This window comes from Juglans regia, chromosome 13 (genome assembly GCF_001411555.2).
Source record: "Juglans regia cultivar Chandler chromosome 13, Walnut 2.0, whole genome shotgun sequence".
In the NCBI taxonomy this organism is placed as follows: Eukaryota; Viridiplantae; Streptophyta; class Magnoliopsida; order Fagales; family Juglandaceae; genus Juglans; species Juglans regia.
The window spans coordinates 38,742,400-38,759,961 of record NC_049913.1 but is presented as its reverse complement, the minus strand read 5'-3'; the positions used below and the strand labels follow the sequence as shown (position 1 = coordinate 38,759,961).

The following is a 17,562-nucleotide window of genomic DNA, read 5'->3' as shown; positions in this document are numbered from 1 at the left end:
TGATGACACTAAGTGTGGCTTATACTTCCTTAAATCGTTAGGCAAGTTTGAACCATTTTTTAAATTAGGACAGGCCTCCATCTACGTTTAAATATTTATATTTGGATAATTTTCTAGTTGTAAAATCCTTGGGCCCCCGAGAGGTGGTCCTGAGACATTTTCTCAATTTGATTTTTTTGTTTTTTTACTTAATAATTAAAGAATTTTTTTTTAATGAAGTTGTGATTTTTTTTTTAAATGTCTAAGGATATAAAAAATATATATATAAAAATTTAAAAAAAAAAAAAAAAAAGGGTCAAATGGCCTTCTTGGGAGATTCTTTTGGGCTACACCCTCAGTTCGTGTAGTACGACTCTTCCTAGTTTTGGGCCTCCATATTTTCAAAATTTGTATTAGATTATTAGCCTTATCCTAAAACTTTGATGGACCCAGTAAGGTCCACCGAGAAACCCCACCAAGGATTTTTAACGATAGTATAAAATAATTTTTTTATTTTTATTTTTCAAATATTTTTAAATTCTTATAAATGTTTTAAAAAAATAAAAATCGCAACTTTATTAAAGAACAATTCCTTAACTATTAAATATTAAAAAAAAAATCAATCGGGGAATATCATTTCCCAACTTTGATTAGTTTGGGAAAAAAAAAGACAAGAAACGTCGCAAAAAGGCTTAAGTCCTGTGCACGCAGGTCTCTCGAGTCACGACCAGAGCCGGCGCCAATTTCAATCCCAAAGATAAGGCTCTCTCTCTTCCTGACCCAAAATTCTCTGTGGCTCTCAATCCCTCTCTCCTTCTCTCTCCCCAGCTCGGCGAGGGGGAGTACTGCTGAAACTGAGAGATTCTGATAAACTCCATCAACAATGACCACTACTCTGCAAGCGTTTCTTCTCTCTAAACCCTCGTTGTTCATCCCTTCTTCGAAGCGTTTTCATCTTACTCGCTATGTTGCCCCTTCTTCTTCTTGTCTCTCTTTCAATCCGCTTTCTCTCTCTACGTTCATTTCCTCAACTTTCCGTTTATCCCCATTTCGTCCCCGGACTCTGACGGTTCCTTGTACATTACGCCCCGAAAGTGCGGGTTTCGATTCCGAAAGATTGAATTTTTCGGATACGGATTGGGTTTCCGATTCTAAAGATTCGAATTTCAAGGATTTTGATGGCCAGAGCTCGAGTTTCAATGGGAATATCTCGGTTTCCGAATTTGGAAATTCAAAAAATGACGAATTTGGCGGTGGGAATCCGGAAATTGAGTTGAAGAGTGAATTTGGAGAGGTGGGTTTGGAGAATGGTGGAGTGGGTAGTGAGGGTAATAGTGAGAAAGTGGAGCAAAGTGAGGGAAAGGAGCAGAATTTGACTGACAGAGAGGGAAAGGGTGGGAATTTGAGTGGTGCTGAGATCAAGAGTCGGATACCGTTTATGGTGTTCTTGATGGGGATATGGGTGAGAGTGAGAAAAGGGTTCGAGAAGTTTCTGGAGAGGGATTGGTTGAGTTGGTGGCCCTTTTGGCGGCAGGAGAAGCGGTTGGACAGGTTGATTGCGGAGGCAGATGCAAACCCGAAGGACGTGGTGAAGCAAAATGTTTTACTGGCTGAGCTCAATAAGCATAGGTTAGATGATTCAGTTTTACGTTCTTTTAATTCGTTTTCTTCTGTTTGGTAGGGGAAAATAATGGTGATGGAAATGAAATTGTGGTCTATGAAGATTATGTTTTTTCAGAAAGCAAAAATTTATTCTAGTATGGCATATGGTTGTTTTAGTCTGTTGGCCAAAATTATAGCAGGGGGATTCACAATATTAATTGTTTTTGACTCTTGAGACTTTACATGTTCTTCTTGATTGCGAAATGAAAATGGAGGAAAAGTGAAGAATATAAAGACTCTTTACACCTTTAATACACACCTGATTGAATTCTTTTATGTTGTCACAACACTCTATACATATTTTCTTTTCTATTAAAGTTATTAACAAAAATTTGTTTAAACTTTTTTCCTTCTCACTTTGCAGTCCAGAATCTGTCATCAAGCGTTTTGAGCAAAGGGATCATGCAGTAGACAGTAGAGGAGTTGCAGAATATCTTCGAGCTCTTGTGGTCACGAATGCTATATCAGAATATCTTCCAGACGAGGAGACTGGGAAGCCTTCTAGTCTTCCTACATTGGTAATCAAGCATTGTGATTACCCTCGGACTAATGCTCCAATAGTCATGTTTTGGACCTTTCAGTATTTAGTTGTTCCTAGATGGTTTGCCTTTTGTTGTTTGCAGGGCCGGCTCAATACGTTCCGGGGGCCTAAAGGCTAAAATTCAGAGTGAGGCCTTTTTTTTTTTAAGTAAAATTAAATAAATTTATTTTATTTTTATATTATATTTTTATTTAAAAATAATTGCTATCATTTTGGAAAGTAAAATTATTGATTAAGATTTTATACCACATTTTCAATTAATAACTGACTTTAATCTTTATTAGGGAATTTTTGATTTAGAGAGAATTTTATCAATTCTAGTTTTACAAGTACTTTAGACTCTTAGACACAATTATAATCATTATTGTCAATAAAGTTCTATAAGCAACTTACACATTTGAAAAAAAAAATGAGCCCTTGCCTCTTCAAAGGATTATACAAAAACTTTTATGAACACTGGAAAATTAAATTTTGCTATTTATAATTTTCACATTAATTATATATTAAACTAATAATGACAAAAAAGAAGTGTGTTCTTAGAAGGAGAATAGGTAAAATAATTATTATATGTGATACCTTTAAAAACTAATAATGATATAATATTTATTTGATCTTATTTATATTCTCATTCTCATTGACTTAATTAAAATTTTTTATTGAGTATATATATATTTTTTAAAAATTCTACTTTATATATATATATTTTTTTGGGGGCCTTCTTTCATTAAGGGCCTTAGACAATTGCCTAACTTGCCTAATGGAAGAGCCGGCCCTGGATGTTTGTATATTCTGTTATACTTTTCTAAGTTTATGTCTTTGGTATGACATGAAATCAATCCATACCATGCAATACATTATAAAAAAAAAAAAAATGCATTTTAACCAATATGGAAATTCGTGTGTGTGTTTGTGTAGATAATGGATTGCAAATGTTCCTAGCAAAGAAATATGTGTATGTCATGTACTCTAATATAACCTAGAAGTTAGGAGAATGGTATCTCAGGAGTTTTACCATTCTCAAATTGTCCAAATCTTACTATAGAATTAGAAAGATCGATGCTTCTTTACAAATTCACCCCTATCAATCACTGATGATTACTTGCTCGTCTTATCAAGTGCCATATTCAGACTGAGTGATTAGATATGATATAGGTCGTATGCTAGGCCTTTATGTCACATATAGCCACGAAGTGTGCTATTGATAATAAAGAAAATGAAAAGTATAGAAATGGTTCCGTACGAAACCATGGAATGGATGCTAGCCTATCATGAAGGAAAACTCGTTTTTCTTTTATATCATTTCTCGAATGGATATATTTAGTTGACACCCTTTAGTTAATAAAACCTGCCTCTATTTAGTTGACACCCTTTTTAAAAACAGACCATATATTTTTATTTAGTTCATATAGTCCATGTAGCATTCATTCTTCTACTAGATGTCACTTTACATGTGTATATATATATATATATATATATTTTATAAGTACTTTACATGAATATTTTAAGTGTGAAAGTCACTGCCAGGCCGGTCCTCCATGTTTCCATTTTCCTTTTTCCTCCCCAAGGTTTGATATGAGGATGGGTGTAGCAACTTCAGATACATATTCATGTATCATGATATTTGAGCACTACTTCTCTCTGTATTTCTTAAGGATTTTCAGTTTCTCTTGTTCTTTAGGCCATTTCTAGGAGAAGTAGTCCTAGATTAATTTGCTCATTACTTTTGTATCTATGTTTTGAGATACCTTGTCATGTATCTGAGGCTACTCATGTTCATCTATGTTTGACTACATAGATGGAGATCTTCATTCACCACTCTTAACCATGGTATTGCATAATTGAAGCATTCTCTTAGTACGAACAACAAGAAGCAAATCAACAGCTGCAGTCCTTCCAAGTTATTCAGCTCTGAATCATTTCTGGGCTGATGTGTGTGTGTGTGTGTGTGTGTGTTCCTCCCATATTGCCTCATCTTGCTTCCTTTTATCTTGTCTTCATCTTAACTTAAGATGTGTTACTCATCTGATAATTAATTTTATACATATAGTTGCAAGAGCTCAAGCAGCGAGCATCGGGTAACACAGATGAGGCTTTTGTGAACCCTGGCATATCTGAGAAGCAGCCATTGCATGTTGTAATGGTAAGTTTTTATAAAAGAGGGTTGTGTCAATATAGGTTGAAGGATGTGTTTAAAATTTTCTGCTTTTGGTGTAAAGTTTGATTATATGGTGCAAGATTTAAATTTTTTTTCCGCTTTCTACATGGATACTCATTTTTTCTTGTGTGTTTTTTTTTAATGTAACTTATAAGAGATGGTTCTTCTATTAGGTTGAGCCTAAAGTTTCAAACAAATCACGTTTTGCCCAAGAGCTTATCTCAACCATCTTGTTCACTGTAGCTGTTGGATTAGTATGGTATGATCTATCTGTTCTCCAACTCTCTTTCTCTCTCTCTGCACATGCACGCACATACTCCTAGTAGTGCTTTCCTGTATCCTGTATCCTGAAGTTGTACCCCCTGCAAACATGATTTATATTTTCAGGCTAATGGGTGCTGCTGCACTTCAAAAGTACATAGGGAGCTTGGGTGGGATAGGAACGTCAGGTGTTGGCTCAAGTTCTTCCTATGCCCCAAAAGAGCTAAATAGAGATGTTATGCCCGAGAAGGTAGATGTTTGGTGTTCTCTACTCTTCATATTCGCAACCTTTTAAGACATTGCTACAGTTCCTTGAAATGGTTAAAACTTTAGTTATTATTCACTTGAACGAATTTAGAATAGTTGGACAAGTACCAACAATTTTGTCTGAAATTTTTAACTGAATCTGGTGTACACGAACAAAGTGAGACTTTCTGGCTTGTGCCTAGTTTTTGTTTCCATTTTTAGCTGAAAGTTAAGGTAAGGACGTGATATTATCGGCGTAGAGACATCTGCAATGGAATGTCATTCGCCTCAAATGACTTCTGTACTCGAAGAGAATATGGCTCCCTCGTATGAGTTGAAGGAAAATGGTGTCGGACCATTGGTGACGGGACCTACTGAAGTTGCGTATAAAGGGTCACTAGAGGTAAAGGGGCTTGATGTCATACCATTGGAGAGAACCAATGGAGTTGCTGAGGAGGTTCGGGATTTGAATATGGATTTGGCGTTGGTGCAGGTGGATACTGTGTCTGGGGATATTGTGGCTCTCCTGATCTCTCTTCCTCCAATAGTGGATTGGATTATGCCTAAAGTTAACGAGATTCAGCAATTCATGAGAATTTCACATGGAGGATGTGAAGACCAATTTAAAGAATTAATTACTGCGATCGAGGCAAGCCACGTGCTTGAAACCAAATCAAGTTTCAAGAAAAGCAGGGAGTTACATCGTCTTTTTTTGGGAATCAACTACGACGCTAAAGGTGGTAGCTCATCTAGAGGGAAGTCTAAAGGGAGGGCATTGTGAAGACGGGAAAACAAGGGGTTGGAGTGGGGTTTTTGGGTAAAGTTTTAGTTCTATGGGAAGCAAGGGGTTGGGGTCAAGCTTCGTGTATTTTGGGTTGCTTTTCATGGGCTTTTTGGGTTATTAGGGGTTTTCTATTATGGGTAAGGTGTTCTCTTGTATACATTCAGTGTACTTGGTTACTCATTTTGATATATATATATATATATATATATATTTACTTATCAAAAAAATACTACCTAGCCACTTTTAGTAATAACTTTGTTAAAATCTTTTTCTTGGTTTCTTAATTGTTTTATGGGAGTAAATTTCAAGAAATCTGAGTGTTTAATCTGTTACATGCATTACACTTGTGTGGAAGAGCACCTTATTAATCATCCTGACTAATTCGTTGTCTTGCAGAATGTTAAAACATTTAAGGATGTCAAAGGTTGTGATGATGCGAAGCAGGAACTTGAGGAAGTGGTGGAATATCTTAAAAACCCCTCTAAATTTACTCGACTTGGTGGAAAGTTACCAAAGGTTTGATCAAGATAGTTTTATTTGGATCACAATTATTCTTTGGAATTCCTTATTTGCAAATATTGCGGTTTAGGTTCTCCTCACGTTGTATGCTGTAACATGTTGATTCTATGTTGTTTGTTGATCATGTAGTGCACTAGTGTGCAATAACTCATTGCTTTGTTAGTTAAGCATGAAATGTGTATGTGCGAGAGTTTGGCATGCTTATGTGATCAAGTGACTTCAACCTTCGTGGTTAGTTTTGTAGTCTGTCAACTAGATTGATTGTTTCCCATATTGAAGGGTATTTCTGTCTTTCTGATTTCACCTGTTTGGAATTTTTTTTGTTTTTTTGGTTTCTATACTTGATGGTTTTTATATTATAGAGCCTAACACATCCTTATTTGCAGGGAATTCTTTTGACAGGAGCACCTGGAACTGGAAAAACTTTGCTTGCCAAGGTAAGGTGCTTATTTGCATATTTCTGCATATTGTTTTTTATTTTTTCATGGAGCTTTTTCCCACCCTTATATGGAATTAAGTGCCCGTTGGCAAGCATGTTATTAATATATTTGACATTGTTGGTTTTGATGTGAGATTTCATGCACATGGAGTTCATTGGAAGACACTAATTTGTGTCTAAGCATCATTGAAAAAAATAAAGTGATATTAGGCACTTCAAATGGAAGCAAACAGTAGTTTGCAAATGCATTATTTTAAATTACCAGAAATTGGTGAACATATATCTGCCCACTCATATTCAAACAAGTGTCTATAGCTGTAGAAATTTCTTTCAGAAATGAACGGAGAGGGGGTTCAGACAGTGTGCTAAAGCTAATGCTCTATTTTGATCACTTAACTAAATCAGTGGTCCCATCCTTCATTGTAATGGTATCAGCAACAGTCTTATATAAATGGATTTATACTGAATGGCAGATTGTTGATTGCTAGGTTATACAAAGGAAGGATAATGGATCATGCTTTATAATGATTATACATGCCGAATTTCTTCACCTTTCCATGCATATGTTTCCAAGTAGGAATGATTACTGATCTTAGTTTGCAATGATGAGTTCTCAATCATCTATGTTGAATTTGTTTGTCTGGTTTTGCATGAAATCTTCCATTTGTGTAATGCGTTCAATCCAATCTAATTATATTTTTTAAATTTTCCTGATATTTTTTTTCTCTCTGGGACCTTGAAGGCTATTGCTGGTGAAGCTGGGGTACCGTTTTTCTATAGAGCAGGATCTGAATTTGAGGAAATGTAAGCCAATTTTACTCTACAGAAATTTGCTAACTATAATATACAACACGGCTTACGTATTTTCTTCCTGTTTTTAAATTATGATACCGGTTTTTACTTAACAGACTGATGATTATGGTATTCTTTCCAGTTTTGCCTTTGTTTAGCATATGAAAATTAGTGCTTTCTCCTTTGATGGTTGATTTATGTGTCTCTCTCTGTACTTACCATTCATGTTTTATTTTGAATGATCCATTTTTCAGTGAGTCCCATCATCGTTCTACCAGTTAAATCATACACGTAATAGCGTTTGTCAATACACTAGCTGCTGATGCTGTTGCACTGGTTTACAGACCCTCTTGTGATACCACTAAACTCTTTTGGCTGTTAAGTTTTCCCTTGGGTTCAGCTGTTAATTTGGCTGTTAAGTTTTCCCTTGTAAAAAAACTGCACTTGGGTTCAGCTGCAACTAGTTGGTTTATCAAGGCACTGAACGACTGCTTGAAGTTAAGGAGAAGAGAGTTCTACACAGCTCATCGGGAAGGAGATAGGGGTTTCATAGCCCAACGTTGTTCTAATCCTCAAGGAACATTCATGGCATTGCTGGAATACAAACAAGGGGGCCGTCGGAACTGTATTTTCATTCCTGAGGATCATGAGGGAGCGGGATGGAGGAGGTTGATGGAGGTGTTGAGGGAGGTGCTGCCTCAACAACTCCAGTCGACGGCAGTGCTGCCTCATTTCTCCAGCGGCACCATGGATGTTTTACAGAAGCAGAGTTATCTGGACATTACTAGAGGTACTGTTAGACTGGGCTCTAGTCCTGACATGCATGGGAGGGATGGTGGTTTGGTTGGGGTGCAGTGTAGTAGAGAGGATGGCAGGAGACGTGATGGCTTTGACAAGGAAGGTATGGTTGGTCTCTTGTCAGATATGCAGGCTCAAATTAATTCTCTGCAAAGTAATTTGGAGAAAGTGAAACGCAGTGTTGTGGAGGGGGGTTGGAGGGAGTTGGGCGTGGGGCTGGAAGATGGGTTTTGCTCCAAAGGGAAAGGCCTCTCATATGGGCCAGGATTCGCCCAGCAGGCCCAACAGGTCCCCTGCTTGGCTCAACAGGCCCAGCCTGTGTCGCGACAGGCCGTGGAGTCTGCGTGGAGACGTCGGCCTCTAAGGGCCGAAACTCCTTCGTCGTCGGGTGGGCCTCAACACCCGCCGCCGACAATGGACCAGGGGCCGCCGTTAGAGGGGGTGGGTCTCCCGTCGTCACCTGGGGTGCTGGAAACAGTGGCAGAGCACCGAGAAACAGGGGAGAAAGGTGCGATGGAGGTTGTCGGAGGATGCCGAGGTGCTCATTCATCGGAGCTACCACAGAAAGTTGCGACGGAGGGTTCTGAGGTCTCTTCGACGTTACTGCAGCACTTCTGTCCACTGGGGAGTGAAGTTTCCGGGGCGATGGTCATGGATCTACCTTCGGGACCTGCAACGTTGGGTGCGACAGAGGTAGCCGATGTTGGCTCAGATCAGATCACGTCGGGGTACGCTCAGATCACGTCGCCGACCACCGTCGAGGGCTTAGGAGTAGCTCAGGTACTGCCCATGTTGGCGGAAGTGGAAGAAGAGGCTTTGAAGGCAGTGGAGGTCGAAAATGATGAGCCTGTTGAGAAAACTTTGGTGGATGGGGAGGTGGATGAGGTGTGTAACACTCGGAACTTGTGGGTGGAGGATATGGAAGGGGGGATCAATGGGGGCACTGGGTCTTATTCAGTGGTGTTGAAGGAGGCTGTTTCTATGGTCCAACCAATGGATCAGCTCATGGGCAGCGGCTTTGAGGGTGATAAGGATGAGTTGGAAAGTCCTATCCCGTTACGTATTATTTCCCCAAAGCCAGTGTACAATATAACAGACGATTGGCTGTTAAAAAAAGTAGAGGAAGTTCAAGAGTGTGTGGGAATCTCGTTTGCTGGGTATGAAGAACAGTTTAAGGCCCTGTTGATTGCAATGGAGGCCGGGAGACCAACGGTTCTGAAATCAGCAGTGAAACGGGACCGGGAGTTGAAACGTCTCAAATGCTCCATTAATTACGACAACAAGGAGGGAAGTGTGGGGAGGGAGAGGTTGAAGGGTAAGGGCATTTTGTTTTTTAATGAAACCTAAAATCCTCTCATGGAATGTAAGGGGGATCAATGACGTGAACAAACGGCTTCGAATTAGATCCCTCATTCGGAGTTGGAAGGCTGACATTGTATGCCTTCAAGAGACTAAGTTGTGTGGCGTTGATAGATACATAATTCGAAGCTTGTGGGGCTGTTCCTTTGTGGGGTGGTGTTCTCTACCCTCATCGGGGGCTTCGGGAGGGGTGTTGGTAATGTGGGATAAGCGTGTGGTGGAGATGGTCGAGGATTGCATGGGGAATTTCACAATGGCTGTATCTTTTAGGAACACTGAGGATGGGTGGTTGTGGGCTTTAGCGGGTGTGTATGGGCCCAATGTAGAAAGAGATAGATGCTTTTTATGGGAGGAATTGGCAGGTCTTCACTCCTTATGGGATTTACCCTGGGTTTTTTGCGGAGATTTTAATATTGTTCGGTTCCCAAGTGAGAGGACAGGGGGCTCTACGTCGTCAGGGGCAATGGTAGCCTTTTCAGAGTTGATCTTTGATCTGAATCTTGTGGATCTTCCGCTGATTGGGGGGGCTTACACTTGGTCTAATAGCCGAGGGGGGTCCCGGCTGGACAGATTTCTAGTCTCCTCTTCTTGGGAGACGCATTTTCCGGACCTATGTCAGAAAAGGCTACCACGTGTTTGTTCCGATCATTTCCCAATTTTGCTTGATTGTGGTGGTATTCGTGGGGGTAGACGCTCCTTCAAATTTGAGAATATGTGGTTGGAAGTTGAAGGATTTGCGGATAAGGTAAAGGTTTGGTGGGACAGTTATTCTTTTGAGGGCACCCCTAGTTTCATAGTGGCGGGTAAACTTAAAGCTCTCAAGTTTGACTTGATGAAGTGGAATGAAGAAGAATTTAGACATACGGAAGTGCAGAAAAATATCCTTTGGGATGAGCTGCAGACTTTGGAGGAAGGGGTAGTTAATGCGGACTCTTTATTACGGAAGAAAGTGGTGGTGACAGAAATTGAGAAAGTATTGTTGCTAGAAGAAATATCTTGGAGGCAAAAATCAAGGGCACTTTGGTTGAAGGAGGGGGATAAATGTACTAAGTTTTTCCACAAGGTGGCTAATTCACGTAGGCGCAACAATGCCATTGAAGACCACATTCTTCCGAGGAAATCCAAGACCACATAGTGCAGTATTATGAGGATCTCCTTGCTGAAAAAGAAGAATGGCGCCCCAAACTAGATGGTTTACCCTTTGCTCAACTGGATTTGGATGCAGCTGGATGGTTGGAGAGGCCTTTTGATGAAGAGGAGGTGCATCTAGTGGTGAAGAGTATGTGCAGAGACAAAGCACCCGGTCCGGATGGTTTCTCTTTGACGTTCTTTCAGGAGAGTTGGGACATTGTGAAGGAGGAAGTGATGCAGATTTTCCATACTTTTCATTCTAGTCAAAAGTTTGAGAAGTCACTAAACGCTACTTTCATTGCTCTAATTCCGAAAATAGCCGGTGCATATGAATTGAAAGATTTCCGGCCTATTAGTTTGGTAGGGGGGATTTATAAAATCATATCAAAGGTGTTAGCTAATCGAATGAGTTTGGTCATGGACAAACTCATTTCCAAACCTCAAAATGCATTTGTAAAGGGGCGGCAAATTCTGGACTCAGTGTTGATAGCAAATGAGTGCTTGGATAGTCGGTTGCGAGAGGGCACCCCGGGGGTTCTTTGCAAGCTCGATATGGAGAAAGCTTATGACCATGTATGTTGGGATTTTCTCCTTTATATGCTTAGAAGATGTGGTTTTGGGGATAGATGGTGTGCTTGGATTAAACATTGTGTCTCAACCGCTCGATTTTCGGTCCTAGTCAATGGAAGACCTTGTGGTTTTTTTCAATCTTCCAGGGGTTTGAGACAAGGGGATCCACTATCCCCTTTCCTTTTTGTCATTGTAATGGAGGCATTGAGTCGCATGGTGGAGGCCGCTGTAAGGGGGGGAATTCTTGCTGGTTTTTCAGTGGACAGCAATAGTAATACCAGCTCCATTTCGCATTTACTCTTTGCTGATGATACGCTCATTTTTTGTGATGCTGTAAGTGGCCAGATTCAAGCTTTAAGGGCAGTTTTGTTGTGTTTTGAAGCTGTTTCGGGACTCAAGGTGAACTTGGGGAAGTCGGAGCTGGTTCCGGTGGGGGAGGTGAACAATATAGCCTCTTTAGCGGAGCTACTAGGTTGCAAAATTGCCTCTCTCCCTATGACATATCTTGGACTCCCCTTAGGGGCGTCTTTCAAAGCAAAGAGCATTTGGGATGGGGTGGTAGAGAAGGTTGAGCAACGACTTTCAGGATGGAAACGGCTATATTTATCGAGAGGGGGGAGATTAACCCTTATTAGAAGCACTCTTTCCAACCTTCCCACTTACTATCTTTCTCTATTTCCCTTACCGGTGGGCGTAGCAAACCGGTTAGAAAAGTTGTTTAGAGCTTTTTTGTGGGGTGGTATGGGGGAGGAATCCAAATTTCACCTTGTGAGTTGGCAAAGGGTGTGCTGTCCATTGGCGAATGGGGGGTTAGGGGTACGAAACTTGTGTGTTTTCAATAAGGCACTCCTAGGGAAGTGGCTGTGGAGGTATCATAGGGAAGGGAATTCGCTGTGGAGAGAGGTTATTGATCATAAGTATGGTTGTGAGTGGGGGGAATGGTGCTCTAAGGAGGGTAGGGGGTCTTACGGAGTAAGCCTGTGGAAATTCATAAGGAAGGGGTGGAATACTTTTGAAAAACATCTTAAGTTTGAGGTGGGTGATGGAACACGTACCCGCTTTTGGTTCGATGTATGGAGTGGGGAGAGCCCTCTTTGCATTGCTTTCCCAGGTGCTTTTAATTTGGCTGGAAATCAGCAAGTCCCAGTTTCAGAAGTTCTATGTCGTGCCAATGGGATGGTCACTTGGAATGTCACTTTTACAAGAAATGCTCAGGATTGGGAATTAGAAGAGCTGGCAGAGTTTTACAGTCACTTATATTCAGCAAAGTTAGGGGTCAATGGGGGAGACCGTATGTTGTGGACTCACACGAGGAAAGAGAAGTTTACTGTTAAATCTTTCTATAAGGCTTTGACAGTCCTACAGCCCACTTTCTTTCCATGGAAGAGTATATGGAAGGTGTTAGTGCCTTCTAAAGTTGCTTTTTTCACTTGGACAGCTGCTCATGGGAAGATATTGACGGTTGACAATTTAAGAAAACGAGGTATGGTGATCATGGAGTGGTGCTACATGTGTAAAAAAAGTGGAGAATCGGTAGATCACTTGCTCTTACATTGTGAGGTGGCTGGGGAGCTTTGGGCTGGTATTCTTAGTAGAGCTGGGCTAAGTTGGGTTATGCCCAAGAGTGTGGTGGACCTATTAGCATGTTGGAATAGGTCTCATAGTAGTGCCCAATTAGCAGCCGTGTGGCGGATGATTCCTTTGTGCCTAATGTGGTGTCTATGGTTGGAAAGGAATGACAGATGTTTTAATAACAATGAGCGTGCAATGGGGGAAATCTGGAACTTCTTTGTATTCTCTATTTTCCAGTGGTTTTCTGCTATTGTATTGAGGGGAGGGAATGTTCATGAGTTCTTATCTTCTTTCTAGTCTATTAGAATGTAATTAGGTGCCTCTCTTAGTATATTTCCTGTGTACTTGGGCATTGCCTAATTTCATTCACATCAATAAAAATTATTACTTATCAAAAAAAGTTTTCCCTTTAAGTTTTTCTTGTGGCATTGAAAAGATGGCATTGGAAACAAAAAATTGGTGTCAATATGAGGGATGTGTGTTGGAGTACTAATATACCTGTTCTGATAACTTGTGATCTTAGGGATGGGGTCCGGTGGTTATTTGCAGTGAACTGATAATGCTCAATTTAAAGACAGTTCATCATCTGGCCCAATCTGCATATCCGGATGCATGTGGATGGTTATCTGCCCATGTATTAACCTGACAGATAACCGGATCCACTATCCACCCATACACCATGGTTGCTCCGATCTTGGAATTTCTCAAGTAATGTGTTGGGGTGCTAATTTCATGTTACTCTGTATGGCAGGTTTGTTGGTGTTGGTGCTAGGCGTGTGAGATCCTTATTCCAAGCTGCAAAGAAAAAGGTTTGGTTCTTGAGGCATTCTTTGTGACACTGATGTGCATGTATGTTTTGGGTCTTTTTTTCTTTTTTTGGGGGGGGGGGAGGAGAGGAGGATTGGGATCAATGATTTTAAACATACTAGAAATCCATCCATATACATATATATATATATATATATATATGAATGGATAGAGGTAATTTTACACGATTCAAATGTGGTCAATGACCCTGCACCATGAAAATCTGGAGAAAAACGGGAGACATCACTCTGAGGCTTTTGCAAATAATAGTGGGACATTAAAAGTACAAAGAACTAAAATTACAACTACAAACTGAAACCAAAAGGGAGTAAAGCTCTTTGTGCATCATGCAAGGCACACATATATTCATTCTAGTTTATGGTTGTTAAATATCATTTAGTACTACGTTGAAAAGTTGTTAATATATATGTCGTTTGAGGACAAAGAGAGATCGTTGGAGGAACTAAAAGCTTTCTTTTTTCGAACTCTTTGTACTTGGGCCATAGCCTTTAATTTTAATGGCCAAGATTTTATGAGTTCCTTGTATCTTTTGCCCCTACATAGTATAGGGTCTTCTTTGTAGTGAACATGGCATTGCCTATTCTTTTATTAATATACTTATCAAAAAAATATATATGTGCTGCTTTCATACGTGTTTCTGACATGTCATTTGCGTTGTTCCTTATTTCATAGGCTCCTTGTATAATTTTCATCGATGAAATAGATGCTGTTGGGTCCACAAGAAAACAATGGGAAGGCCATACAAAGAAAACATTGCATCAACTACTCGTCGAAATGGATGGCTTTGAACAGAATGAGGTACATCTAGACATGTTTCGGTATTGATTAGTTGCTTCTAGTGTTTCTGAAGATGCATGACATTTTTCTGTAGGGCATAATATTAATGGCTGCAACGAACTTGCCTGATATTCTTGATCCAGCTTTAACAAGGCCTGGTAGATTTGATAGGCATGTAAGTTCTTTCCTCTATGGACTACCATGTAATATTTTTATATAATCTTTGAGAGTTTTGAAATTTGGGCCAATTTCTTGGCAATTGACGCTGGCTAAGGACTCTGTGGGTTGGTTCATCACTTCTCAGTCCATGGCTCCATTGATTGGTGTCTGCTTTAGATATTTCTGAGTTTTACTGTCGATTTATTTTGACATTAAAAGAGAAAAGTTAACAAATATCCATCTGTTTAGATTGTTGTTCCAAATCCAGATGTACGAGGTCGTCAAGAAATATTGGAGCTCTATCTACAGGATAAACCATTGGCTGACAATGTAGATGTAAAAGCAATCGCTCGAGGTACACCAGGATTCAATGGGGCTGGTGAGCTTCCCATCTCTCTCAATGACAATTGATTTCCTTCAATCAATGAAGCTGATTTTTCGTTTTTTCTTGTTCTTGTGGTAACCCACGTGTCCTGCCAACTTAACCTTTTTTTCTTTTCTTTTCTTCTTTCTCAGATCTTGCAAACTTGGTTAATATTGCTGCCATTAAAGCTGCTGTTGAAGGTGCAGAAAAGTTAACCGCTTCTCAGCTGGAATTTGCAAAAGACAGGATCATGATGGGTACAGAGCGGAAAACAATGTTCATTTCTGAAGAGTCAAAGAAGGTATGCATATCTTCTTATGAGGCAATCCAGGGTATAGTTTGAGCCATTGGCTTATCTTGTTCAAGTATGATTTTATACCCATCAAATCATGTGTTCAATGTTTTGGGTCCAGTCTGTATTAATTAGAGCCTGAGCGTATCACTGGATTTTGCGATCTCTGTATTTCTATATTAACTCTAATTAAATGAATCAGAATGCTTGCGTGCTAACAATTTAAAAACATGAGACACGGGAATAGAAATGTCTTCAAGAGCGTCTGCAGGACAATAAACGTTTCCCAGGAATTACTTAATCCCAAATGCGTAGTTAATACTTCCTAACATTACTTGCACTTCTTTCAGCTCACTGCATTCCATGAGAGTGGCCATGCGATTGTTGCCTTCAATACAGAGGCTGCACATCCAATACACAAGGCAACAATTATGCCACGTGGATCTGCTTTGGGAATGGTCACTCAGCTTCCTTCCAGCGATGAGACATCAGTTAGCAAGAAGCAGTTATTAGCTCGTCTTGATGTTTGTATGGGAGGAAGAGTTGCAGAAGAGCTCATCTTTGGTCAGGACTATGTCACAACGGGAGCGAGTAGTGATCTTTACACAGCTACAGAGCTAGCCCACTATATGGTATATTTCCATCTTTATGCCGAAAACAAAGCGCTTACCTGCATGGGGGTTGTCTTTTTTTATTCCTGTAACCTGTTTTTTGTGCTATGAAATCAGTATAAATCAAAACATTTTGTCTCGGACCTCTGTGTAGCTTTAAACATGTGAACTTTCCATTTCAATTGCTTAGTGTTGTTTGAAATTTTTGCTATGCAAGGTATCCAATTGTGGGATGAGTGATACAATTGGACCAGTTCACATCAAAGAGCGGCCAAGTTCGGAAATGCAATCACGTATTGATGCTGAAGTATGTTTTTTGGAATCTGGGGTTCTTTCGGCCTAATAACGGATTTTCACATGTACAGATTATTTAAATCTCTATCGTTGGTTGTGCAGGTGGTGAGACTTCTAAGAGATGCATATGACCGTGTGAAAGCATTGCTAAAGAAGGTTTTTCCATTAGCTTTCATCTGTTTGTAGTTTTTTCTTGAAAATGAGAAATATGCAATCCAAGGTTATGGGCACTCCTACTTTTGGATTATTTTTGCTCATAGCTATAGGTTTACCTTGTGGATTATGAAAACCTAGAACCGGTCATATATGCGAATGGTAGGATTAGATTCTTTAGTACAGCCTCTGTAGTTGACATAGATTGGAAGGAATCCAGGTTCCTGAGTACAACCTCTATGGTAGCATAGCTTGGCTTGTCTTTGGCATTTATCTTTTTGATGCTTGAAATATTGGCAACTTTGATACTCCATTGGTTATAATGGACATTCATGGTTGGACTTGGAGAATTGTAGGACTGACTAACTTTTGTTTCTCTGACTTATTCAGCATGAGAAGGCATTACATGCGCTGGCAAATGCACTTTTAGAGTATGAGACACTTAGTGCCGAAGAAATAAAGCGCATTCTTCTTCCTTACCGTGAAGGACGGCTACCCGAGCAACAAGAAGAACCACAAGAAGAAGGGGACCTTGTATTGGTTTAGAATTTGGCTCCTTTTCTTGTTGGAAATCTGCTCAACTGTAGGGGAGGCTCTGTACAGTTAGTTAAAGCAACACAGATGATTATTTATACTACTGGCAATCCCCCTTTCCTCCTTCCATTACAAGATGTGCTAATGGAAGTCTATTCATACATGCCCCAGAGCGTCTCCAAAGAAGAGTTCTGGCGTCATCTCAAACAGACAACCGAGATGATGGATATCATGCACAACTAGTTGGAGAAATCCTGTATTGTTTGAACTTTAAATCCCTTTGTGGGTGGAATTTTGGAGGAAAGTACATATTTGAGAATATAGGGACTTTTTATTGTACTTATAAGAGTTCTCTGCCCGGCATGGTGCCTGTTCTTTCCATTCATAGACTTCTACCCGTTTTGTGCATCGCCATTAGCTGATATTGCTGAATCTTTAAAAATCTAGCATCAAACAGTTCTTTCAGGCTTTGTTTGGATTTGGATCTGGTCTAAATCTGTATCTTCCTCCAAAAATTCAGCCATGCAAATATACCATTAGTTTCTTTTATCATCTGCAGTGAATCCTGGGCGACAACTGATACAGGAGGTATGACATTTGGACCTTCATGCACAACCGATTAAAGTGCATTCCGGGAAGGCCACGTCAAAATGTAGATTAATGAACACATTTGGTCAAAGTTACTCTAGACCCATTACTTGTTCATTTTTTTTTCTCTTTTAATGTTGACCTCTTTAGATAT

General features: G+C 39.9%; 2 protein-coding genes across 2 annotated transcripts; both read left to right on the top strand.

Moving 5' to 3' along the window:
• The first annotated feature begins 660 nt into the window (after positions 1–660).
• Positions 661–17,300, top strand: LOC108985069 (ATP-dependent zinc metalloprotease FTSH 11, chloroplastic/mitochondrial-like). Its single transcript, XM_035684149.1, has 17 exons — positions 661–1,608; positions 2,006–2,159; positions 4,230–4,322; positions 4,511–4,596; positions 4,725–4,848; positions 6,025–6,144; positions 6,534–6,584; positions 7,329–7,390; positions 13,560–13,617; positions 14,309–14,434; positions 14,508–14,588; positions 14,822–14,951; positions 15,089–15,237; positions 15,579–15,860; positions 16,057–16,146; positions 16,236–16,289; positions 16,677–17,300. Exons 1-17 carry the CDS (start codon positions 863–865, stop codon positions 16,830–16,832), a joined length of 2,562 nt encoding a protein of 853 aa, XP_035540042.1. The 5' UTR covers positions 661–862; the 3' UTR covers positions 16,833–17,300.
• On the top strand, positions 4,861–5,736 carry LOC108985071. The gene is made up of 2 exons (XM_018957225.2): positions 4,861–5,247; positions 5,338–5,736. The coding sequence occupies exons 1-2, from the start codon at positions 5,116–5,118 to the stop codon at positions 5,623–5,625; spliced, it is 420 nt and encodes a 139-aa protein (XP_018812770.1). The 5' UTR covers positions 4,861–5,115; the 3' UTR covers positions 5,626–5,736.
• Positions 17,301–17,562: the final 262 nt, after the last annotated feature.